The following is a 26,558-nucleotide window of genomic DNA, read 5'->3' as shown; positions in this document are numbered from 1 at the left end:
ATGCACGGCACTGGATGAAATCCCTGCCCGCCTCTGTATCGGCGGTTCACGTACACGGTTCAGCACATGGCAAGATTGGAATGGGTCCCCTAGTGTCGCTTCTCCGACACAACGTGGAGAGAGCGACAGAAGGGGAACGTTTGGTTACGTATGTAACCTCCGTTCCCCGACGGAGGGAACGACACATTGTGTCTTTCCTCCGCCATGTCGCTGAACCGAGCCACTGTTGTGGCTGGACCATTTCCGCTCCTCAGAAAAATCCTGACTAAACTTCCGTGATTTGCCCCGCTTAAATACCCGTGATGCGGGGCGGGTATGCAAATACTGACTGCCAACTCTCATTGGCCCTTTTCAATAGGTCAGAGGTGAATATCGGCGCTCAAGAGAGACCCCTAGTGTCGCTTCTCCGACACGTGTCGTTCCCTCCCTCGGGGAACGGAGGTTACATACGTAACCAAACGTTATGTTCAGACTGGCAAACTACTGTACTACCTGTACTATTTCTGTGCATTTCATTACATTCCATAGTGAGCAATAACATCTTTATATTGGATGGCCAAACATAATATAAATAAAAAAGTTAACTTTCTTAGATGATCATTGCACACTAAATTAATCATGCCATGTGACAACAATCTAGTACACTATTGAAATATTTGTTGCACACTGCATACTCTTTCACATACATTTAAAACAAATGTATGTAGTATAGACAACACAGAAAAGTTTGATAGTATTCTATTCCAAAAATAAACAATGCTGTTTTAGTCAACACAAGAATTGCTCTGGTCTCTGACTGCGAGACATGTCCTGATTACTGTATTCATTAAAGAAAGAGTGTCCCCACATTTTAGATAGTCCATCCCTTAAAAATTCCTAATATATCTGAAGTCTTACACAGTGCAAACATTTATTAAAAGATGGTTTTGAGGCACATTTTACAAAAATACATCACTTGTTCTTCAGATTTTATATCATTATGATTTTTAAAAAAAACAAAAACAGTGAACTATTGAAATCTTTTTCACTGATGACTGAGCAGCAAATGTAGTTAAAGGAATATTTCGGGTTCAATTCAAGTTAAGCTCAATCGACAGCATTTGTGGCATAAGAAACTTATATCTAAATTTACAACATTGTTATCATGACAATGTAATGTCAACAAACCCTAAACCGACAGTCAAAATGATAATTTATCAATTTTACAGCTTAAATAGTTTTAACAGAAAAATGAATGCAAGTGCTTTTATAAAATTGTAAGCTTCATATTTCCCCTCTAAAAATTGGCCCCCATTCACTTCCATTGTAAGTGCCTCACTGGAACCTCAATTTTTGTTTTTTGTTTTAAGAAAAGGAGTCATAATTAGAGTCATAATTATTTTTGAGGTAACCAACATTGTGCCACAAATGCTGTCGATTTAATTTAAATTCTATTGAACCCAGAATATTCCTTAAAAAGAAATTGGTGGAATAATTATTTTAAATATCCTAAAGATCCTTCATATTTTTGTATTGCTTCCCCCTCAGACAAACATTGTCTCTTACTCATTATTTCACTGTCTCACACCTAGAAGTTTCAAAAGGGTATAATAACAGAGATTATCATGATCACAAGTACACTCCATAGTACATAGTGTAGACTCAAGTTCACCCAAACAAAAATGTTGATCTGATTCAAACAGCCAGACATATAAAAGCTTATAAAAACAAGACAAAAAATAAATATAAGATTAATGATAATAATATGAATAATAATAAAAAAAAATATAAGGTAACTTTATTCCAAAAAGTACAAATACTGTCAAAAAAACAACAACAAGGAAAATTAAAATAATTTGACAACAAGCATGTTTCATCTTAGATTTTTCATAAATTAACTTTGGCATTAAACATATTTTTACAATGCTACAGCAAAATTGAAGTGAAATGTATTGGAATTACTGAAAGACTAAATAAGTTAGTTTGTAATGTACATAGTGGCTAGGATTCCTCAATAGATTAATTAAGGGATTGTGCGTCGAAGTCCAAGGCTTAAGATCCACAATCAGCTTTCACATCTCACAACCTCCGGAATATTTCTATAAATGATACTATTCCGAGATCAGACCTCTGTTAAACATGTCTATTTCAGCTTTCAGAATTGGGAGTTGAGAGTAAATGCCATTGACCGATGACTACCAGCATTAGTGGTTTAGACCAGCAAAAGATCAGATGACAAAGTACAGCCTTGTCTTCACTCTGAGATAACTGTGGGCCCTCTTAATTCCTAATTGCTCTCCAGCTTCATTGCTGATATTTAGGTGGTATTTGCATAGGTTGCATTAGGTCCTCTGTGCTACATCAGTCTTTATGTGATCCTCGTATTTTCAAAGCAACTAAATTTATTTTTTATAAATTAACAAGGCATTTGTGTCCTGACTAGGAGTGTTGCATCTCTGTGGTGTATTGTTTTGCTATGCCAGTAGGGTTTCTCCTCTGGAGCTGAGCTTAGGATCCTCCACGCTTCTCTTTTTACCTGTCTGTTTGCGTTTGGCCACACAGGGACTTTCCTCAGCACTAATGCCTTCTCGAGGCAGGGCAGGCTCTCCGCTCTCTCGACTCACGAACACACATGAATTATGAGACACCATCTCAATCCTCTGCTCTGAAGCTTTACGAGCTGCTGCTTTACTCTTGGTCCTGGGCTGAGGGGAGGGTAGAGGTTGTCCAGTTGCTAAGGGAGGCAAAGCACACTGAAGAGTAGAGGAACTAGCAGCAGCAGCAGTATTGCAGATGGGGGTCGAAGCCCCTGCCAGGGCAGCGCTGCCAAGCCGTGCCATTGCTACAGGGATCTCCTCCAAAGATTCTGCGGAGTCAGAATGATACTCAGCAGGGGGGCCAGCGGCCTGTACAGGTGCAAGAGGGGGGAGGTAGGCCCGCAGGGGAAATGCTGGAAAGGGTAAGCGTTGACCAAAATTGGAGGACACAGTGGCGGCAGCTACAGAGGAATCTATTTGTGTAAAGCATAGACATGTACACACAGACACAGATCACAAAGGTGACTACTCAACACACTATAATGGCACTATCAAGACAACTGAAAATATTGTTTTGAACTGTTACTGATGATATTAAATTTGCACAACGCTTCTCCTCATGTATTTTGACCTACATGACCTACCATTAAGATCGTACTTATGTGCACTAATCATCTGCCTGCTGCGTGCCTTTCAATCTGGATGTATATTTTTTGCCATTCGACGATAAATTAAGAAAAAATTATTGAGGAGAGCCAAATTGCAGACACTGCTAAAATTGGCCACTGTAATATCAGGTGAGATACTCACCTTAATTTCTCAGCTTAATAAGCCAACGTAACGTTATAATTTTGTGTTGTTTATTTCAGTGGGTTTATTGTAAGCAGCCACTTCAATAAACTTGTGCAAGTTTTATTTTAATAGGTTTATAAAAATAAGTAATTTATAATAATTAATAAAGTACAATTAAATCAATAAATTATATAATTATTTAAAATATTTTTTTAAAATGACAAGCAATTTTTACATTTAAATGATAATGTTTAAAAGATACGTTCACTTTACTACCTAAATGATGTGTTCAAACTTTTGTAACGCCTTCCACCTCTGTAATTAACACGGAGATCTTTAGTCCCATCTGAATCAGTACATGAAATCTCAGACATCGTTGCAATACTAACTGTAACTCAAACGTTGTTTAGAAAACGAATCCTGTCCCAATAGGGCTATAGACGTACTTCGTGATTTTAATCCCATCCGAATCCGACATGTCTGTGTTTTTCTCTCACAAATTACCAACTGTTTTTCAGCGAACACAAGGGTCATCTGAGAAATCTAATCCGGTCCGACTGCGAATGTCAGTGATTGCGGATTTTGCCTGCTGTGCACCTTTCAACATGGATATTGATTGTAGACTATTTTGCTATTCAATGAAAACTAAGAAAATGAAATCAACATGGAGGCCAAATCACAGACACTGGAAGACTGGCCACTGTAGGGTGGCCAGATGTCCCGTTATTCCCAGGACAGTCCTGTATTCAAGCACTTTTTCAAGTGTCCCAACTAATTCTGAAAAAAATCGTGTTTTGTCCCATATTTCCCTTCTCCTAAATTTCTGTATTGAGTATTCTAAATCAAAAGGTAGCCAAGGATATCATTTGTAAAACCAATAAAATCACACCGTGTTATTTGAAGAACATGATTGGGTTAAACTATCCAATCACAACCCCCTATCTATATACATAATGATGATCTTCAAAAAGACTTTACATTTCTAAAAAAGGACAAATTTGAAATTGATGAAGAAATTGTATGATCTGAAATTTTCAGAGGTCATTGAGTTTGTTTTATGTCTGCATGGGACATCTGCATCTGTGGAGCGTGTGTTCTCATTAATGAATTCAGCATGGACACCGGATAAATCTCGACTCGAAATCTCGACGAGTGTAACAGTCATGAAGGCAATGCTTTTCTTACGTCTTAATTTTGGATTGGACAGCTCTGCATTTTACAATAAAATCTTGAAAGACTGCACACTGAGAAAATAGCTGCCAGCGAAAAGTACAGTTACAGATGACTTCACATTAATCTGTGCCTAGGTAAGGATATGTCAATTTCATTTTTGCTGGGAGGGGGCTGTCTGGTTTTCTACAAGGAGGAATCTGGTCACCCTAGGCCACTGTGATATCAGAAATACATTTTAATAAGGCTTTTATAATTAGCAATGTTAATAAATTAAAATTAAATCAATAAATAAAATTACATTTTTCAAAATTACACTCAAGGTATTGAGTGTAATAAGTTAGCTCATTACTGTCGAGGTCCATATAAATTCATAATATTCTATTCGTAATATGTATCGTTACACTTACTAGTTACCAAGAACATTCCTACCTCATGTGCTGGATCCCCCGCACACCCAGCTGCCATTCAATCTGGCGATGTTCACGGACGACCCGATTCATGCTCTCTGTCCGATGTGTATGTTATAGTGTTCTTGTTCATTACGACTTTAATTATTTATCACCTTTTATTTAGTATGGCCTATTTGTTCATAGGGAATCAGAGATTGAAAAAGGGCACGGTGAGTCTAAGGGCTGTTGGCAAAGGTTTTTTGAAATCATACTTTATTTTTATAATTCTGTTTGGTGCCACTAGTAGCACAGAAATTACATACTTTACCTTTAAGTGGTTTATCCTAAAGAATGTTTAGCGAATCCGTCCCGATTAAAAAAAACAATGCAACACAAATTGTAATCAGGAACGTTATTGTTTTTATATTACATATTTAGGTAATCTAATCTGATTACTTTTGGATAATTTACTGCATGTCTTGATTAAATATAATTTTAAGTGTATAATATACCAACTTGGACTGCATTCATTAAACATTAGTAAACAAGAAATCAAACAACAATTTGTTATTCGTTACTCACTGTGTGTTAGGTTTAACACCAAAAATCGATTAATGGGGAAACTACTTGCTACACAGAAGAACAGCTTTAATTGCAGCTAAGAACAGCTCGAGCAGAGATATCAACTGAAGATCAAACATTTGAACTAGACACACATAACTCTAGAGCATTTAACGGTTTAAACATTGTAACCAAAACTCAATAAACAAAATATTTGGGAGCCAAAACGAAGTTATAAATCAAGAAAACTTCACCACCATTTTATATAATTACACTCTATTACACTTAAATATACTTAAGTGCTATATTCCACACAAACATGAAATCAAACAGGGTGTGCTGTGATGCAAATTTGCCAGCACTGTTTAATATCATAACATAGCAACACCTTTCATATCATACTAATCTCCTAAACCAGTGACGCCCTTTAAGGATTAACCGGCAGCTCGAAATTAGAAGCTCTAGAAATGTAGGCTATTTCTAGATTTTTTTTTGTTTCAGAACTAAAGCAATAAGATATTATAGTAATCAGCTGCTGTGTGTGTGTGTGTGTGTGTCTCACCCCGCTCAGCAGAAGTCTTTGACATGATTCTGGTGTTGCTGGTGTCAGTGGACCTGTCACTGCTCATCTCGGCTGCAAGTTTGCAAACTTTCTTCTTTTTTTTCTAAGCAAACATTCAAGAAAGTTTTATCACATACAGAGTCCTACAGCTAAATTCAGTCAAAGAACACAGTAGGGTGAACAGGCAATTGGTTGCAAATTTAGACCCTTAAAAATGGCACTAATATAAAATCTGTTTTGTGTGTCTAGTTGTTGTGGTATGTGCGATTTTGTCTGTGCTACTGTCACACCTGTGTGTGTTTGTGAGGGCGAGGTGATGCTTTGTGTTCTGTTGAGACAGCAGGGAAGAGCTCTGTTTCACCCGTTTGCTCGGACAGACCTCTGACCCTGCCGTTGCCATAACGCCTGCTGAGAGGACAAACAATATTTTCACATTCACAATTTGTATTTACTTTAAATATTACATGTATGCCATAGATCAATTTGTCAAAAGAAATAGTGCACTGTCATGGTCATTTTTTATTATTGCTAAACGCTCTTGGCTGTTTGCTCCAGCTATGTCAAAAAAGAAGAAAACAAAAAAGGCAAATGACTGTGGTATTCCAGCCACTGTGGATCTATCCTGACACGTGTTGGGTAAGTTACTCAAAATAAGCAATCCACTGCAAATGACTTCTCTAAAATGTAATCAGATTACTTTACCAATTACTTAATCTATAGAGTAATCACTACTTATTTTACTTTTAAATTACTTTCTAAATCACTTTTCCTAGAAAAGTTTTAGTTTTTTTGATCCAATTCAAAATGTCTACATTTCCTCTTCATTCACTGTCGCACACCCTTCAGATGTCACAGAAACAGACACTAACAGATGTACATATGAATTCATAGTTTTAATGTATTATACATATTACTTAAGCACAAGTAATATATACTTAAAAGCAATTAATTGAATGTAAGAACCTGTAATCTGATTACAAGGAATTAAAATGTTTTGCATTACACTACTTTTTTTTTTTTAAACTAAAAGTAATTTGATTACAGCAACAAATTACTTTGTAATCACATACACCTAATTCAATCAGATATACATGCATACGCTTCATTAGGTCCATCACCAATGACAGACGAATGTCTTTCCTCCGTTTCTGTTGCATTAATTACTCAAACCTGTTTAAAGCACTATTCCAGCTATCACAATATTTTGCACAAACATGTAGTTAAGGGGCACTGTGAAATGTCCAATACTATAATATTAAGCTTTACCATTACAAGCTCTTAAAAACATCAACATGTTTAACAATTATAATTGTCACTGAATGGGGATTACAACAGTTTAATAGTGAGGTCTTCCGTGTTTTATACCCTGGAAATTTAAACGCTAGCACTGAAAACTATTCTGTATCACTGAAGTCATGGGAAATAATCCTGCATATTCTGTTTAGAAAACAGTCACTATGACAACTTTGTGAAAGCCTGTTTTGTAATTGGCATTATAAAAATTACCGTTAATGCTGACTGATACTTATGCAATAGGACACATGAACAAACCAGACTCCAGTAACTGCTTCTGAAGAACTGGCCAAGTTAGGAGCCTGAGAAGTTCAGTACCTTAAAAAAACACCTTACACTTTATTCACAGTGCCTTCTCAATTAAACAAAAAGCGTCACAAAAGATGGATTTTAAATGCATACTCTTGGATTATGAACTAATGGAAGTGTTCCTGCACATACAGTGTAAAGAACAAATAAATAAATAAGTTCTTTAGTCTGCAACTGATCCTCTTGCTCACATTTGAACAGCCCCATAAAAGCTTTAATACCTCTCCTTCACTTCCAGCTGAGCTTTCACAGGACTGACTCAGACACCATACCATACTTGCTCAATAAAATAAATGAGATTATTGGTATTATTTTAGTCACTGTTAAAAGAATCAATCATCTACTTTAGCCTTTATTTGAACAAAATCTGAAGAGCAAGCTTGATTTGGCTGGACTGTAGACATTAGTGCAGGTAAACTAAAGAGGTAAAAGAAAACAAAGTCTTGTGTAAATGTGAGACACTTAAGTGGCAGCGCTTTACACCTAATCTGAGCAACTCTTCACATTGCAAACAAGAAAAGCCTGTGAAATACTAACATTCAGCCCCTAAGATATAAGCAACAGCACCATGTGATCAGTTTTATTTTAGCATACCATTAAAAGTAATTACTGTACAGACATTTTTTCAATAAAAATATATTGTAGGTTCGGGTTAGTAAGATCAGATTTTGTCACAGAGCCAAATAAAAACTGAAAAAAACATGGTAAACACGGTATTTTTAAGTATGCAGTCTTTGGTTTTATTAGGCACTCCATGAATCAACCAATAATGATGTCATTGGTCTAGCAAAACTTACAATGAACCTCCTTGGGAGCTCATGGCAGATGGATCCTCTACCTCCATCTCAGGGTTGGTGTAGCCAAGCGTTCCAGTATAACTGACTTGCTGCTGCAGCAAAACAATGATGGAAATATAATAGTGGTGATAGATATACAGACACTAAAATTATAGAGAATTGTAGAGCTGCTTGGGTAACTGTCTGGAAAATTCAACAACAACATTGTTCGATATTTAGCAACCTTTTTAAATGAAGTGCCATTGTTTAAATTTCCTTGTTATCACTGTGCAGACGAACCAGGTGTTTAGCTTCCCATTCAGTCTATAACCACATAAAACATGCTGCATGATTAGTATGAAGAATTACAGTGCATCCGGAAAGTATTCATAGCGCTTTACTTATTCCACATTTTGTTATGTTACAGCCTTATTCCAAAATGGATTAAATTCATTATTTTCCTCATAATTCTACAAACAATACCCCATAATCACAACATGAAAGAAGTTTGTTTGAAATCTTTGCAAATTTATTAAAAATAAAAAATGAAAAAAATCACATGTACATAAGTATTCACAGCCTTTGCCATGACACTCAAAATTGAGCTCAGGTGCATCCTGTTTCCACTGATCATCCTTGAGATGTTTCTACAGCTTGATTGGAGTCCACCTGTTGTAAATTCAGTTGATTGGACATGATTGTGAAGGCACACACCTGTCTATATAAGGTCCCACAGTTAACAGTGCAAGTCAGAGCACAAAACAAGCCATGAAGTCCAAGGAATTGTCTGTAGACCTCCGAGACAGGATTGTATTGAGGCACAGATCTGGGGAAGGGTACAGAAACATTTCTGCAGCATTGAATGTCCTAATGAGCACAGTAGCCTCCATCATCTGTAAATGGAAGAAGTTTGGAACCACCAGGACTCTTCATAGAGCTGGCCGCCCGGCCAAACTGAGCGATCGGGGGAGAAGGGCCTTAGTCAGGGAGGTGACCAAGAACCTGATGGTGGCCACTCCTCAGTAAAAAGGCACATGATAGCCTGCCTGGAGTTTGCCAAAAGGCACCTGAAGGACTCTCAGACCACAACTCTTTGGCCTGAATGGCAAGCGTCTTGTCTGGAGGAAACCAGGCAATGCTCATCACCTGGCCAATACCATCCCTACAGTGAAGCATGGTGGTGGCAGCATCATGCTGTGGGGATGTTTTTCAGCAGCAGGAACTGGGAGACTAGTCAGGATCGAGGGAAAGATGAATGCAGCAATGTACAGAGACATCCTGCTCCAGAGCGCTTTGGACCTCAGACTGGGATGAAGGTTCATCTTCCAACAGGACAATGACCCTAAGCACACAGCCAAGATAAAAAAAGGGAGTGGCTACGGAACAACTCCGTGAATGTCCTTGAGTGGCCCAGCAAGTGCCCAGACTTGAACTCGATTGAACATCTCTGGAGAGACCTGAAAATGGCTGTTCACCGACGCTCCCCATCGAACCTGATGGACCTTGAGAGGTCTCGCAAAGAAGAATGGGAGAAACTGCCCAAAAATAGGTGTACCAAGCTTGTAGCATCATGCACAAAAAGACTTGAGTATTGTTTACATTGTGCCAAATGTGCTTCAACAAAGTATTGAGCAAAGGCTGTGAATACTTATGTACATGTGATTTTTCAAACAAACTTCTTCACATTGTCATTATGGGGTATTGTTTGTAGAATTTTGAGGAAAATAATTAATTGAATCCATGTTGGAATAAGGCTGAAACAACAAAATGTGGAAAAAGTGAAGCGCTGTGAATACTTTCCAGATGCACTGTACATCAAGAGAGACTGTAGCTTGCCATGCAAGTGTGAGAGACTTCATATAAATAAACTGCTAGTTTCTCTCTCGTGCTGTCATGAGCCATTGATTACCCCATCAAGAGCAAATGATGGCACACATGCCATAGGTTGCTGAACCCAGTTATATGGTATGAGATTCAAGCCTCCATCTATGCCACAGCAACAAAACCTGTCAATCAATTCACAGGATACTATGCCCACAACAAGTGACGTTTTTTGCATAAGTGTATATGAGGATCTTTATTGCATAAGTGTAATGAGGATCTATTTTATTTTTTAAGTTTATGTGTTTTGTGGGTGTGGGTTACTGATGTGCTTGTGTATGATTAGTCAGATGGCAGCCCTGCACAACACAACAATCTGCATAGGTTGCCAAAGCAAACAGATGTTAAGAAACAGTGAAGTCACATGCACAGTGTACAGAAGCCCTGAACCGCACTGTGAAAAAAAAAATAATAATTCACAAGGTGATTTTTATTTTTTGGCTTCTTAGTGCCTTCCAGAGCCTATGCCCTACATTTTTCCTCAGAATGTAATTTTTCTCTGAACATTTTTTGTAAACATGTGCTAGATGGCTAGTTTGCGACACCTCTCGCTGCTTTTAATGTTTTTAATGCCATGTTTTAAGTGCATGTTAACACAGACCAACATTTTTTAAAAGTGCAATATCAATAACAGCATTGATATTCCCAGTGGTGAGGTCATCAAACAATCAGAAATAACTCCTGTTGACAAATTTGGCAATGAATGCAATATGAAACATGTGGAACCTGAGGTATATTCATTTAATTGTGGGATTTCATGTACAGTGTTACGTCCTGAGGGACGTATATTATATAATTGTGATAGTGATATTTTGAATGTGGTTTATTGTGTGTTGTGTCTCCCTGTGTATTTTCTTGTCACTTTCGCTCTCCATTTAAGCAGGATAATGAGGCCCACCTGTTGCTCATCACCCATGATTGTCTCAGCCCAGGAATGGAGAGTATAAGAGGCCCACAACTCTCTTCACCAGGGAGAGAGAGACACAGAGAATATTTTCTCCTGCACTAGTCACGTCTATCTCTTGGTCCCAGCATTGCAATTGTTGTGTGCTAATGTGAGTAGGACAACAGTCTTGTCAGTTGTCTTTAAGTTTGATTTGATTAACAGAATTGTCATTTGCAGTTGTTTACTGCTTATATTCCTTTGGTAATGCCTTGCAGTTGAATGTGCAACTTCTACAAGTTTATTACCCCAGTTTTAAGTTGGTTGTGTTGTGAGATTATTTAGTAGGAAGGTGGACGCCATTTACTTTGAAGCATTATGTTTTCTCTTGGTTATTTATAGTGGGGAGTTAGGAAGTGATTTGTGTTTCTTATCTTTTCCTTTTGATAGATAAGTCACACTCTAAACCCCGAATTTAGGAAGAATGTCTTTTGTTTGTTATTTTGTCCGGTTCCACTCCTGAAGTTTTCCATTTATCCCACTGATTTTTTTAATACATTTGTTATATTATATCATGTGTTGTTGTGATTTTGTGGTTACTCTGGGACCTGGAGACAGGATCCCTTTTGCACTCTCTCATTTGAAAACATTTGTTACCCACTTTCCCATACCCCTAGACCAAGGAAGGTGTGCTGTAACAACAGTATTAGGAGGACTATCTAACATTATATTAGATATTATACATCTTTATTAAGATTTGCTAAACATTCTTGTAATTGTATTATAACTATAAATCAACAGATAAAAGCCACAGACATTCTATCACCTTGTTAGCATAAGATTTCATGCTTACTGAAAACAAATTTAGAAGAAAAAAAAAATTCACAGACAAAAACAAAGTTCAGAGAGAAAAATATTTTTGAAGGAAATGGGTTCAGGAAGGCAATAAGACCTAGTCACCTAAAAATCACCAAGTGATTTTTTTTTTTTTTCATAGTGCGGTTCAGGGCTTCTTTACAAGTGCTTTCATGAGCTTTACTACTGAGTTAGGATTGAGGTGTACTTAAAGAATTCTTCTGCAAAGCTATATACACACACTACCGGTCAAAAGTTTTCAAACACTTGACTGAAATGTTTCTCATGATCTTACAAATCTTTTAATCTGAAGGCATATGCTTAAATGTTTGAAATTAGTTTTGTAGCCCAAAATATAATTGTGCCACCATATACATTTATTTAATTACAAAACTAAAATTGTATTTGAAATTGATGACTTGGACCAAATAATAAAGAAAAGCAGGCAATAAGTGCCCAACATAGATGGGAACTCATTCAATACTGTTAAAAAGCATCCCAGGGTGATACCTCAAATGTTGGTTGAGAAAATGTCAAGCGTTCATCTCTGCAAATTCTAGGCAAAGGGGGACTACTTTGAAGATGCTAAAATATAACACCGCTTTGATTTATTTTGGATTTTGTTTAGTCACAACATAATTCCCATTTTTCCATTTCTATTATTCCATAGTTGTGATGACTTTACTATTATTCTAAAATGTGAAAAAAAAATAATAAAGAATGAGTGTTTCAAAATGTCTTTGACCGGTAGTGTGTATTATATATATATAATATTTTATATATTCTTTTCAACAATTTAAACTAAAGTTACATTACAAAGTAATCCACTTTGAGAATTTGGCTATAGGTTTGTACAAAAAAATTGTATTGTATTGTTTTGCTTTATATTTAAACCCAGTGCTAATAGTCCATCTTGAGAGTTACACTGTCCTCAAAACACACATCATGTGTTCTGTGGCAGGAAGTGAGCTCATGGTGTGCGCTCATTTCCCATAGTTCAGTGTGAGCTCAATATGCCGCCCCTGTGGGGATTTGGCAGCAGACCGGTGGATGTTTTCCTGGGAATGCTTTAATTGCTCTGGGAAGCAACTGCGCAGGCGGTTTCATCCCCACACTAGGTTGTTTATACAACCAGTTTGTTAAAAGAACTAGGTTGCCATGGGCTAACCACCCTGGTGATTACGTATGTGGGTATTACTTCCTACGTTTCAATATTTCAATTCAATGCTCAAGCGTTTGTAGTGAACTGACAGATTTATGAATACATAAAATTCTTATTAAAAAGGCTTCCACTAGCAATAGAACAACAAATAAAACCACTATAAAGAATGGTTAATTATAATCTCAATTATAATTACATGTAATATAATGACAGTTTTTTGTGAATGATTTAGATTACATATCTAAATCACAAAAATAACAACATTGTTACGCGTAATCGTAATTATAACAAATTAAAACATGCATTCCCACAAAATGCTATTCGTATTCATGCTAAACGTATTCATGCATAAACTTCAGTATACCTCTGTTTCCCTAAACCTGTGCATTTGATTTATGCTCATTAAATATTAATATACAAACACATGAAAATAATAGGTGTCAACAGGGGTCTATCTTATGTGGAGATCCATTTATGATACACTGTAATTATCCGTTGTGATAACTATGCCTGCATCAACAAACTGGACACACCTCTGATCATTAATAATCATCCACTAAATACACTAGCAAATAGGTACAGTACATTTGGAAGTTACATGGAAGTTTAGTGAATTTTTTGTTGTTGCATATAATCAAATTTGGCTGTGCTAAACATGTGTATTTGCCTTAGTTGTACCTTGATAAGATTCAAATTTGAAACGGCAGATCCATTCTCTGGATGGGCCTTTCTGGAATCTATGGCCTCTTGCCGATGTCGCTGTTGCACAATATATTCATATGTACTAAGTCTGTTCCACACTGAGGGAGAGAAAAAATATTAAGAATAGGAGTCATATTTACATATTATTCATATCGTTAGCAAAAATGCTGAAAACCTCAAAATAAGTGATACGTTTTATTTCTGAGTCGACCTCAGAAATTCTACAGCCACTGCATTACCTATGAATGCCCCCTTGTGGCACACAGTGAGGACTGTTCATGATATCATGGATGAATATAATATCCATTAATTTAATGCCAATCTTTTTTATGTTAAAATAATATTCAAGGTTCAATACAAGTTGAGCTCAATCAACAGCATTTGTGGCATAATGTTGATTACATCACACAAATTTTCAACTCATCCCTCCTTGTCTTAAAAAAAAAAAAGCAAACTTATCGAGGTTACAGTGAGGCAATTATAACGGAAGTGAATATAATTGAAGGCCAATTTTAAAGGCAGAAATGTGAAGCGTATAATTTTATTAAAGCACTTACATTCAATCTTCTTTTAAAACTCATATTATATGAGCTGTAAAGGTGTTTAAATCTGAATTTTTAGTCATTTAAGGGTTGTTGGCATGACATCATCATGACAACAAAGTTGTAAAATTGGATATAACTTTACACAGAAAAGGATAGTAAGCGATTTTATCACACTAAAATCATGTTTCAAAATTAATTATAATGCCACAAATGCTGTTGATTGAGCTTAACTTGTATTGAACCCGGAATATTCCTTTAAGTTTCAGAGGCTTCTATCTTTCCCTCTGTTAGACTCTCCTGGAGTCTGTTTGGATGGTGCACAGAAGAGTGAGCAAGCAAATTAGTGCATGATCAACCCCAAAGTGGTCTAAATATGGAGCAGGTGAATCACCAAGCTAAGTGGCATGAACTGGAGCTTGCCTAATCTATTTGCACTAACCTGAGAAAGACTTGATGACATGCACATTTAAAATTATGATTTTCTGGCAATGGACTGATAACTGTAGGGCATGTATCATATTCTGTGAGCTGACAAACTTTAAACCCACACAGGAAAATGTTTAATTGGAATAACATTCATAGTAACAGAAAATCAAATAACAGATCATAAGATGACAGTCTTTGTCGGCATGGCTTTAGAAAATTAAGTGTTCCTGTCTGTGGTGTCCTGTTGCCATGGTTACCAGGGCTGGCACTATGCAACACAGATCTTCCCCAGCTTTATGGCCCTGTTGACTGCAAACTATGGTGTGTGATCCCAGCCGTTTGATGTCCAATATAGTAATCATACTGCAGTGTCTCTTATGCAGTGGAACAAAGACTACACCAGAGCTGAAATGGGGCTGATTTCATACATCAGATGAATACATCACCTTAATTAACATAATGAGGGCTTTGAAACTGATCTCTGACACAACCCAACTCAAAGTTCAAGAGGTGCAGGTAGTTTACTACAATAAATACCACATCAAAGACAGGTATAAATCATTTTTGCTAAATCTTTCGCTTGAAAAGTATGCCTGTGCCATCTTAGTTTTTTTTTTTTTTTAAACAATAAATGGCACTGTTTAATATTTTATTATCTAATGCAATGACATTATACATTTTTAAGTGTGGCTTAAGTGTCAAATTACTTTTTGAATGAAGGAAAATTACTTTATAAACAAAAATGCTTTTGAAGCTTTCCCACAGGAGCAGTTAGCAAGTGAACATTTAATGTCACGTAACTCTTGAGAGAATGAGAGCATCCTATGAGAGAGTATTAAGGGTACATTACTGGAGCCATAGTTTACAGCTGAGAGTTTTATATTTGGAGCTAATATGTTGAAAACAGAGGTGTGTACTGTTGGAAGTGCTCTTTCATAAACAGTGTTCAGAAGAGTGTACTCACTGAGGTATATGTGGAAGCAGAGTAAGTGGCCCAGCAAAAGTGCAGACAGTACGCCTAGAGCAATGGTGACTCCTGCCAGAGCAGGGATGGCTGGACCTGCTGTGGTAACTGGAGCCACTGGCAGAAACACAAACCAAACCACAGACTCATTCTTCACTGCAGGAAGAAAGACAGAGATAGAGAAATACAGAGGTTGAGAGAAGTGAGACATGGACAGTAGCATCACATAATCTTTAAAAAATTATATATTATTGTGATCACATTTACGCACAACAGACACACAGATTGTGCCTCTTACCCTGTAGAAAGTGCTTGTCAGATCGGAGTTTTGATGGGTCAAGAAAGAACTCTATAAAAACATAACTGCCAATAACTACAACCAAACCAATTCCCAGCAGAGCAGAGATCACACTATTGAGAAAAAGCCTGCCAGGAATAGAAAGAGAGAGAAACGTATTCAATAAGATTAAGCTCAGGCTTCAAAGAGAGAAATCAGTGCAAATAAAACGCCTCAATCTCATCCTAGAGTCTTGAAAGCATCAATATGAATGGACTGAAATCAATAAAGGCAAACCAATTATGTATTGTATCATACACTGTTGGTTATGTGCCAACAAATACAGTATTTAAGCCCTCAAAGCTCATAACATATAACGTTACATATAACATAGTCATCATATCAAAGACTGTATGCTGGCTAAAATGGCAGCCGAAAGGACATAGGTTTGTCATGTCATTTTGAATTCATTTCTGTCAATGTTTTGGTATTACAACTGATAAATTATTTATAGCAAAAAAATGTAATGTTTAAAACAAATACAAATATACAGTCACTTCACACTTTATTAGGAACACTATGGGCCTAATAAAGTGCCCAACATGGTCTTCTGCTGTTGTAGCCCATACACCTCAAGATTTGACGTGTTGTGCATCATGACATTTTATTCGGCTCACCACAATTGTACAGAGTGATTATCTGAGTTATCGTAGCCTTTCTGTCAGCTTGAACCAGTCTGGCCATTCTCTGTTGACCTCTCTCATCAACATGGGGTTTCCATCAGCAGAACTGCCACCTACTGCAAGTTGTTTTGATTTTGACACCATTCTGAGTATAGGCTCTATAGACTGTTGTGTGTGAAAATCCCAGGAGATCAGCAGTTACAGAAATACTCAAACCAGACTGTCGGCACCAGCAATCATGCCACGGTTGAAATCACAGAGATCATGTTTTTCCCCATTCTGATGGTTGATGTGAACATTAACTGAAGATCCTGACCAGTATCTGCATGATTTTATGCATTACAATGTCGCCATATGATTGGCTGATTAGATAATTGCATGAATAGGTAGGTGTACAGGTGTTCCTAATAAAGTGCTCAGTGAGTGCATTTTTCTTCTGACACATTTTTATTTTTAAATACATTCCTAAAATTAGCTATTTAGCATCCCAAAGGTGTTCTAATGTAGATAAAACGTAGTTATGTGCGTCTGTTTGCATGTAATTCCGAGCAACGCAACTTGACCTCATATCTGCTTTATGACTTCCACTTGTGAAAATGCCAATCAATCAATGCCATATAATCATGAAATATTAGTCAACATAACAACCATAGAAAATAAAAACATTCTACTCAGAAACGTACATATTTATAACATTTTCAGCTTTACTAAATTTGCATTAATATGTACAACACAAAATATAAATTATACAGTGAACTTGGACAGATACATACAGTAAAAGAATAATTGTGAGTTCCTTGAACTTCTTTGGATTAGAAATCCCCAAAATTTTGATTTTAAGTACTACTAACTCAAATGATCACATATAGAACTGCCCCTGCACTTGAATATTTTAAGCATGTTTGTTTGGTCAAAAAGTAACTTATTGGGGCATTTAATTAGTCGTTATATAGAATTCATAGATATTTTAGCTCTTTTTAGGATTAATAATGTTGTTTCACTGTAATTAGTTGTTTCTTGTTAACAAAGTCACCATTAGTGTTCCCTTTGAAGTTCAATCAATGTAATTTTTCCTTGAACATTTGAATGTGTGTAACTGAAGTATAGATTTATCAGCACTTCGAGGAAATCAATTGTTTAATGACTGACCACAATCATTATTTTCTTTTGAACCATTTAATTAGGTAGAAACAATAATATAAAAGTTAAACGTGCTATTAGTTGTTAAATCTCATTGGTGTGAAATACCTTTTTAAGTAAACTGATACGTTTGTGAATATCTGACAAAGCATTTCTAGTTATGCTGACATACAATGAACATAAGTTGAATTTACATAAAAAGCGTGACGCAAAATGCTACATATATATTTTAAGTATATCCAACACATATTTTTTTCCAGTGTAAAATGTTATATATGTTTATTAGTATTTCACACAGAATAGGGCCTGAAAGAGACCCATAATGTTTGTATAGCTAGCTACAAACTGCTGTACATGGAAACAACAGGTGAAGGAACCCACTCAAAGTACGGATGAAGTGAAAATTACTCGCCAGTAGTTCCTGCTGCCTACACAGTTGTTCAGCCATCTACAGTGATGGTCAAAGCTTGCTACACACTTATTACACACACTACAGTGTTTTGATTTTGGGCCCCTGGAAAGAAGAAAAACAAGAACGTTAGCTAGCACATAATCTGAAATCCACATTAACATGCCTACAAACATATGAATTATACTTCATAAATTGTTTATTATTAACATATACAAGCTACGTTTATGGAACACTGGTTCTAGCAGATTGCAGATGCCACTGTTTTATTCGAGCAAAAATCCACTGGAGGCCCTCAATTAGTGATTATGCCTTGGTTTAGGGCACCGGTCACCAATTAGCAGTCTGCAGTCCTGTTCCATCCAGACCACGAGACATCATGACATCGGCTGCACCATCTCACCGTTTCTATACTGAAAGTGATCAGTGCGACAAAACAATGGAGCTGTGTACAGCACAAGCCCTCGGGCGTAGATAGTATTGATCTTTCACTGCTGTATCCTCCAATACTTTTCTCTATTACAGAACACGCTTTAGAACATTTATACCCTTTTGCACTCCCTGCGCATTGCTAAACATGGTGCTGTGAGCAGATTTGCAGATGCGGTTATTTTAAGAAAAATACAGTGAGCAGAAATTTAGATACTGGAATCTTTCACTTAAATACCGTAGAAAACAAGAATGAAGCAAAGTGAATTCAACTTCATGTGTCTAAATGAATCCAACAGTTCAGCTAAACCAGGTTTGTGACAGGACAACACGCTTCCAGAGCACCTTGAAATGATTGCGTTTTTTTCCCCATCTAAAATTAGCTTTGTTGTGATTGCCATGTTTCAAGTCTTTCACAAACAGATTATATATTTTTTTTTAATTAATCAAAGATGTCATCATTTCTGGCAAAGAAAAACAACCAAAAATGTTATTTTACTAGTAGCAGAGTGGAGTTACTTAACTTTATTTAACAGTATTTTAAAGCTTCACTATTGTGCAGTCCATTGTTTTTTGTTGGTAGATTTTCATTTTAAGGAAAATATAAAAACAATCCATTCAGACTATTACATTTTCAACATTTATACAGTAACTTTCCTTAGTAAAAAGCCCTCCTAAGCCCATTGAGTGCCTAACAATATTCAAAAACAAATACTGGACTGCTGTCATTCAGCTTCAAAACAAACAGTTGATTTTATTTTTTAATATTCATATCAAAGTGATCTTGACTGATGAACTCATTGAAATATTTTGGTAGGAGATCCCCCAAACCACACTACTTTGGCTTTGTCTCAAAGGCCCCAATGTCCTAATCCTTGCCCAGTTTAATTATTTTTTCTATTGCTGCATACTTGGAAATTTATAATAATAATTTTCATGAAAATTATTAAGTATTCCTTATGTCATTTCATAGCTATTGACACCATGCAAGTTATTGTCCGGACCTTTGCTGGGAAGGAAATGTAGAGACTGGACCTTTTGGAACTTTAATTGAATACCCCTGGTTTAGTGGTAAAACAGCATGGTGTAATCCGAACAACACTGATAAACCATGGTAATCACTGTAATGCACAACCTCTTGTGAATTCTTGCTTTAGTACAACATGCATGAAGGCGGCAAAGATGCTGTCCTCTCTGCTCCCAGACCTAGAAACTTTATTTGGATCTCACTACATATGCATACCCACACAACCATAGACTGACAGAAGCATTTGTCTGTACTTACACATCCACTTCACAGAGGTAGCAGTGACAGTTCTCGATGACATGTGCATGTTTGGTGTTGTCAAAAAGCGGCATGGGTCCCCTATAACTCTTAGCTCTGACATTATAATCTGCAGGGTCAATGGAGACTGCCATCAGATGCATAAACAGGTGACAGACAAATGTGATCCCTGTACACTGAGCTCTGAGTTAAAGATTGAATAATGCTCACATTATACAGTAAGTGAACCTTTAGAGGCTAAAATGAGAACAAGGAAAACAAAGAGAGAAACTCAAACCAAACATCCTAAAGCAGATCAAATACAGCTCTTTTTATACATTATGTCACAAACCAATTTAAGTCAGACTAGCTACACAATTTCTCAACTTCCAAAAGGCAGCTAACACCACAGGTTACGTTATGTATAATAATAACATGTGGAGGAAGAAGATCTGTCTGCAGGAATAGTTTCTCTTTGGGTCACATAATAAGGATACAATATATCCAGCTGGGATCCAGTGTGTGGGGAGCAGAGGCACTAACACACCAAAACCAGTGACAGCGAAGTACAGGTAAAGCAGCCAGGCCAGCAGTTGGAAGGGGTGAGGGGGCCAACTCCAACCATTGGTCCGAGAGCACAGTGGCACATCAGCTCGCCTGGGTCCCCCCTCTCTCACCGGGGCTGTGCGATTTGAGTTCTTACTGCAAAAATCCATTAGAGGGAGACCTTCTGCTGGCACTGCTGCCGTCAAAACATACCACAGGTTTAATGAGACTACACACACAGATTTCATGTCATGCTACTGCCTGATAAAAACATAAGAGAAACACAATGATTAATGATTGTTTAGACTTTACTATTTTTAATGAAAGTGTTAACACTGGTGGGTGTATGTTTCTTCAATTCTGGGCACATTTAGCACTGTAGACTCGAAAGTAAAGTTCTTAAAAAAATGTCACACTATTTTTATTTTATTTGCGTACTAACAATGTCCAGCAGTGTACTGTTTGCACATGCTTCATGGGAGAATTAGGTCATTTTTGCTAATATAGATAGATAGATATTTGTATTATTATTAGATATTTGGCCATGATTCCCACCTCATTTCAAATTCTGTATTGTGTTTAAAAGATTTTTGTGGTGGAATGACATGACATTTTTAAAACAATTTAAATAAAACAGTGCTTTTAGCTCATTTCAAAATTTATAATTTATGTATCCCTAAATACACACAATTAAGTATATTTCCACACTTCGCATAGTTTGGCAAAATTACAGCTTGAATGACGGCCAATAAAATTATTCTGTAATATAAAAACAAAAAGACAAAAACTAGATTTTTCTTTGATTTGTTTTTAACATATCTTGTCTTATATTTCATTTCAACCATGCTCTTTAATCATTTATTTTTTTCAACTTGGTTAGCAAGTACACTAACTTTTCAAGCCACATTTCTCAGGCTTAAGTAGTGTGTGAGGTTGTGTATTCATCAACCTGTGTTACATGTCCAACATAACAATACAGGCATATGAATCACAATTAAACTTGTTTATCCGATCATTCAGAAAGAACCTACATAACTTAGACACTGTAAACCATAGCTATCCCTTTAGAGTAACTTCATTAATATCAACAAACATTACATTATTTAAACGGCAGCACTGCCAATTTCCAGCATTGAAATCTGCTGCTTAAAAGAACCCTAAATTGGTTGCCTGCACTGTGACGTCAAGAGTAATTTCATCTATAGTGGTAACTATAATTTTACTGCAAAATTCCATGGTGATCCTATGGTTAATGTAGTAAAACCTTAGTTATTTTTTGTAAAGGAAGGTTAGGGGTTGGTACAGCATTGTGTCTGTGGGATTCTAAACATGCCGCAAGTGATGCCCCCGTACTGTTAGTATTTAATTAGGGGTGCAAACAGAACCTTCCATTATTTGTACCAGAGTTGGTAAGCAAATAATATCTGCCACTATTTGCACTGGAGTGTAAATAGCATCTACATTTAGGGTGAAAATAGCAATCTGTCTTTTTTCAAATATGACCATTTATTTATTTATTTATTTATTTTGAAAAACTGATAGAAATCACTTTAAATAAATATTGAAATGGTTTGTTAGCTACACTCTTTGATTTAGATTATTATAGTTTTAAACATGTAATTATTTGTATTTTTATAATGGATTTTCACATTTTACAATTAAGAGTTTGGGTCTGGGACAAGGCTAAAACAGTCAAATATGTAGGCTATATGAAATAAATTTACATAGACGTAAAATTGCCCCAAGATGAAGAAATGCTCTGATATTGTTATTAAACATAATATTTTATTATTATGTAAAATTGGGTAAAAAATAAATAAATAAATAAAATGTACCTGATGGTCATAAGGTAAACTATAAAACTCACCTTCTCAGTTACTGATGGCAGTGCTTTGGTCTGTTCAACATCATCTTGGTCCACATCGCATTTTTATCAGCCAGCATTACATGCGCTGCCGACACCTGGAAAACAGCTACTAACCTGACACATCTTTGAGCCTTACTCATCCATTGCACCAACAAAACACCACTGTGCGGCAGCTAGCTCTGTTCTCACTCATTCATTCATCCAATAAAAATAACAACATTTGTTAACTGGCAGTAACCTGAGATCGGAGTCACTCTCTCAGCCAGTGGGTGAGCTAATCTCGCATAGATATGGTAATTAACCTGCTATCGTGCACCAAACCATTAAAAGACTTGCACTGACCGAAAGCAGTCATAGTCGCCAAGATATCCGTAGCGAGTACGACTGACTGACTGACTGACTGTCCCGTTAACTAATCATTCTGCAAACAAATCACATCATGCACCAAACGCGCATATCTGATCCAGTATTAAAGGCGCCTGATCCATGAAATTAATCCTGACTGCGTAAACGACTACACAGAAAGCAACTAATAAAGGTTTTACGATAATGAGACGACAACATTGCACCCAGCATTTTCGGCGTCACAATTACAAATAATAGTTGACCGACGAACCTACATCCGGGAAAACGTTATTCATAAGATTTATTTCAAATTAAAAGTCAAAGCATTAATTAAAAAGGTAAAAAAAAATATGTGTGTGTAAATTATTATTATTACGCACTGAATAACGCAAGGAGTTGATTAAATGATTAGTTTATAAAATGACCGCTGAGAGATACAAATAATAGCTGTTTTTGTTTATTCGATATTTCAGACTATGTCTAACAATGACAACAACGGAGGATGCATTGTTGCAATGTAGGCAGATATCCAGTAGAGAGCAGCATTATCCTTCATCCCGACCACGAGAACCCGCATGAAAACAAAGCCCAAAAGTGTACAAGGAGAATATTTAAAAGTTTGTTTGTATCAGGTCACATGTTTTTTTAGACGTAGCAAATGATTAAAGTTCTCATTTCAATTTATGTAATATTTGAAAAGGAAACATTTGTAGATTTTTTAATTCGTTTTTATAAGCATTACTGTAAAACGCATGCTTGAAGAGCACATGAACATCTCATTAATTCCAGTATGTTACTGATTATGTTTATTTATTAAATTATTAAGTTTCAATACAGTTTCAAGTACAGTAAGGTCAATCTCAGCATTATTTCATTGGATAATGAATTATCTTAAATAATATATAGTACAATGTGATGAGAATCTGCCTCCTTTTTCTTTTTAACATAACCCTTACAATCAGATTACATTAAAGGGAAGAGAGATAGAGGTTTTTTTTCCGAGAACAGATACACATTATTATTATGCACCATTTGAAGTGGTAAGGATTGTTGTGGTGGAATGTGTGAACTATGTGTGAAAGCATTATGTCTTTGTTTCTCATTCACCAAAGAGAACAGCATGACTCTGAAAACTACTGCATGCTTGTGTGCACTCCAGTAATGAAATCAGAGTTTTGGGCAGAATAGATAGATGGATGGATGGATGGATGGATGGATGGATGGATAGATAGATCAACAGTGAAACACTTTCTTATGATGTGTTATGATTTATTTTTCTATAGTAGCTAAGACCTTTGATATTAGGGCAAAACTTATATTCTTGGTAAAACATTTTGTATTGTTTTCCTGTAAAAATATCTAAAAAAAAATCCTTAAGAATTCTTTAGAAAGAACACTGCATAAAATATTAATTTTTTTCAGAGAATATATTTTTAACGTGTATTTTGTCTTACTCTACTGAGTTTTTAATAGTCAAAACAAGTAACAATCCCAGTGCTGAAGAAGTAATACAAAATATTTAGAATACGTGATTGACCTTGAGTAATCTAACAGAGTATGTTACAAATTATATTTTACAGCATGTATTCTGTAATCTGTCGTGGAATACATTTCAAAAGTAACCCTCCCATTCCTGTCCATAGAGTGAAATACCATACTCTGTGCAAAGACTGACCAATAAACCCCAGCTAATGGCATCCAAGTGGGCCCCTCAAGGGTTGTAATTCAGGAAAGAGCTGAACTGTTGTCTGTTCCCCACTTTGAGAAAAAGAGTCAGTGAGTGAGTGGGAGGAAGAGGTGCTTAAAGGAATGCAACACTTAATTGGCTATGGCAACAATGATGTCCAGCTTGTCCTATGGTGGGATAGCTCCTGTCAGGGAATAAGCACATCTGGAGCTCTGGAACACTCTGTCTCAGCAATTTAGAGACAGAGTGTTCCACTCAGAGCACCCCTCTCTCTCTCAAACAAATGCCAAACATAAGAGTTCTCAGAACTAGAAAGTTTGGACAGATAGCTGGGTGAGTCATGATCTACCAGACGAGGTCAAATGAGTTGAGATTGGAGAAATTAGCACGTCTACAGAATAGACATATTCTGCAAATATGTTTAGTAATAATTAGATGCTGCAAAAAGCATGTTGCATGCTCCATACTAACTTTAACTTCCTAAAATGATCTGCAGATATTCCAAAGAGCTCTATTTCTACCCCTGTTTGACGTTCTAGTGGAAGTGGGCCTCACAAGGTGTAGCTAAAATTGTGTGGCTGAGCATGGAGCTGATGTGGCCCAAGCAGTAAAAGCTGAAAAGAATATGCAGGATTTAATTACAGAGCCTTCTTCTATTGAAAAGAAAGTTTGGACTGTCTCACAAATGAGTTTATTTGATTTTTCCTTGACAGGAGTGTGTGTCAGGAATAGAGAGTAAGACGGGGCAAATTAGTTTGTTTGGGTTGGGGATGACACTCTCACACGCTTTCACACACATAATACAAAATAGACTGGAGTTCCCTCAGTAGTTATTCGCCAAAGGGATCCCTCATACTGCTCAGTCCAAAGCAACTGTTTTACCTCAGTCCATCTCTCTCAAGTACCTAATAAGCCATACTGTCTCTGCAAAGACTTGCACCTGTGTAAAATCAGTGTAAAACAGCCACAAAGACCCTTTGTTAACTTATCATTGGTTGTGTAGTACAGCCCTAAATTAAGCTTGTTATGGGATACAAAGATGAATGTCTGGTGTCACTGAACTATCCTTCTATAGTTCTGAACAAGGTTTATTATGCCTTGGCGCTGACACCATTATTTTATTTATTGGCTTAAGTTAAGATTTGTCCTGACAAGAACTGTATGGACCAAAGAGCCCCAGGCTATTGTGAAAATGAAGAGTGGAAGGAGCCTGTTGTAGAGAATCTGTCAGAAATACACACACACATACACAAATCTCATGCTCAGGCCTTGGCACACTGCACCTGTGGCCTGATAAAATTAGAAGCAGAACAAAATGTGAAATGCTCAGTTTCTCAGAAATTGGATGTGACAAGGCTTATGGTCTTGTTAATCAAAAGAAAAGGGGACCCCAACTGTATCTGTTCTGAAACTGTATTTCACGTGAATTTACTGTGCTCACCGACAGAGTGGCTTGGTCTTTTTAAGCATTTAGTCAATTTTACAGAACAGGAGGGCAGAGACATGGTCTCTTTCAGTCTACATAATGGTTTGTGTAATTGCAACTTTTTTGTCCCTTTACATGATGCTGTTCTTGAGTATAAATTACATCATAATAATGTAAACAACATTATGTAAAGATTAGAGGGAACGTACAAAAAAAAAAATGTACAGAAATTTCAAACTATAATATAAATTTATTAATCTCTGTTTTCCAAAACAAACTGTTAATGAAACCTAAATTAACTTATTTTTTAGTATTCTATTTTAATTTTTTGACAAAGTGTTGACAAAGTATGATTTGGCCCCTTATATCCGGCCTCTTTTTGTGCATGAGCTTGAAAACGACATACCCAAAGTAAAACTCTTCCAGTTCGTGAACACTTAGGTCTACAAACACAAACTTGTGCTTGTTTGAAAGTAGACACTTAGTCATTAGTTATTCAAGAGTAAAAATGTTTGTAAATTTTTTTAGAGCTTAGTAACCACAAATATAATTTATAAATATATATATATTTTTTTTAAATATGCAAGACTAGGCGCAGTGCCCCAAATACTCATCTGATGCAAAGCCACTTGTCTGATGAAGGTCTGACATAATTTTGAAGTCGATATGACCAAAATTCTTTGTTCCATAATGATT

General features: G+C 36.4%; 1 protein-coding gene across 4 annotated transcripts; it reads right to left on the bottom strand.

Annotated features, from left to right (window-relative positions):
• Positions 1-482: 482 nt before the first annotated feature.
• On the bottom strand, positions 483-23,010 carry zdhhc1 (zinc finger DHHC-type containing 1). 4 transcript variants are annotated; one of them, XM_052138305.1, is made up of 11 exons: positions 22,405-23,010; positions 20,489-20,693; positions 20,013-20,188; positions 18,302-18,403; positions 16,088-16,215; positions 15,790-15,945; positions 13,831-13,952; positions 8,393-8,484; positions 6,284-6,401; positions 5,994-6,096; positions 483-2,989 (listed from the first exon to the last, which is right to left on the bottom strand). In XM_052138305.1, exons 3-11 carry the CDS (start codon positions 20,153-20,155, stop codon positions 2,454-2,456), a joined length of 1,500 nt encoding a protein of 499 aa, XP_051994265.1. In that variant the 5' UTR covers positions 20,156-20,188; positions 20,489-20,693; positions 22,405-23,010; the 3' UTR covers positions 483-2,453. The 4 variants fall into 4 exon arrangements, with proteins under 4 accessions (XP_051994265.1, XP_051994234.1, XP_051994254.1 ...); XM_052138274.1 differs by having other exon boundaries at positions 484-2,989; positions 20,489-20,733; XM_052138294.1 differs by having other exon boundaries at positions 484-2,989; positions 8,393-8,481; positions 20,489-20,733.
• Positions 23,011-26,558: the final 3,548 nt, after the last annotated feature.

This window comes from Xyrauchen texanus, chromosome 2, assembly GCF_025860055.1.
Source record: "Xyrauchen texanus isolate HMW12.3.18 chromosome 2, RBS_HiC_50CHRs, whole genome shotgun sequence".
Taxonomy (NCBI): domain Eukaryota; kingdom Metazoa; phylum Chordata; class Actinopteri; order Cypriniformes; family Catostomidae; genus Xyrauchen; species Xyrauchen texanus.
Note: the sequence above shows the minus strand (reverse complement) of the source record. Positions and strands in the feature narration are given on the sequence as shown.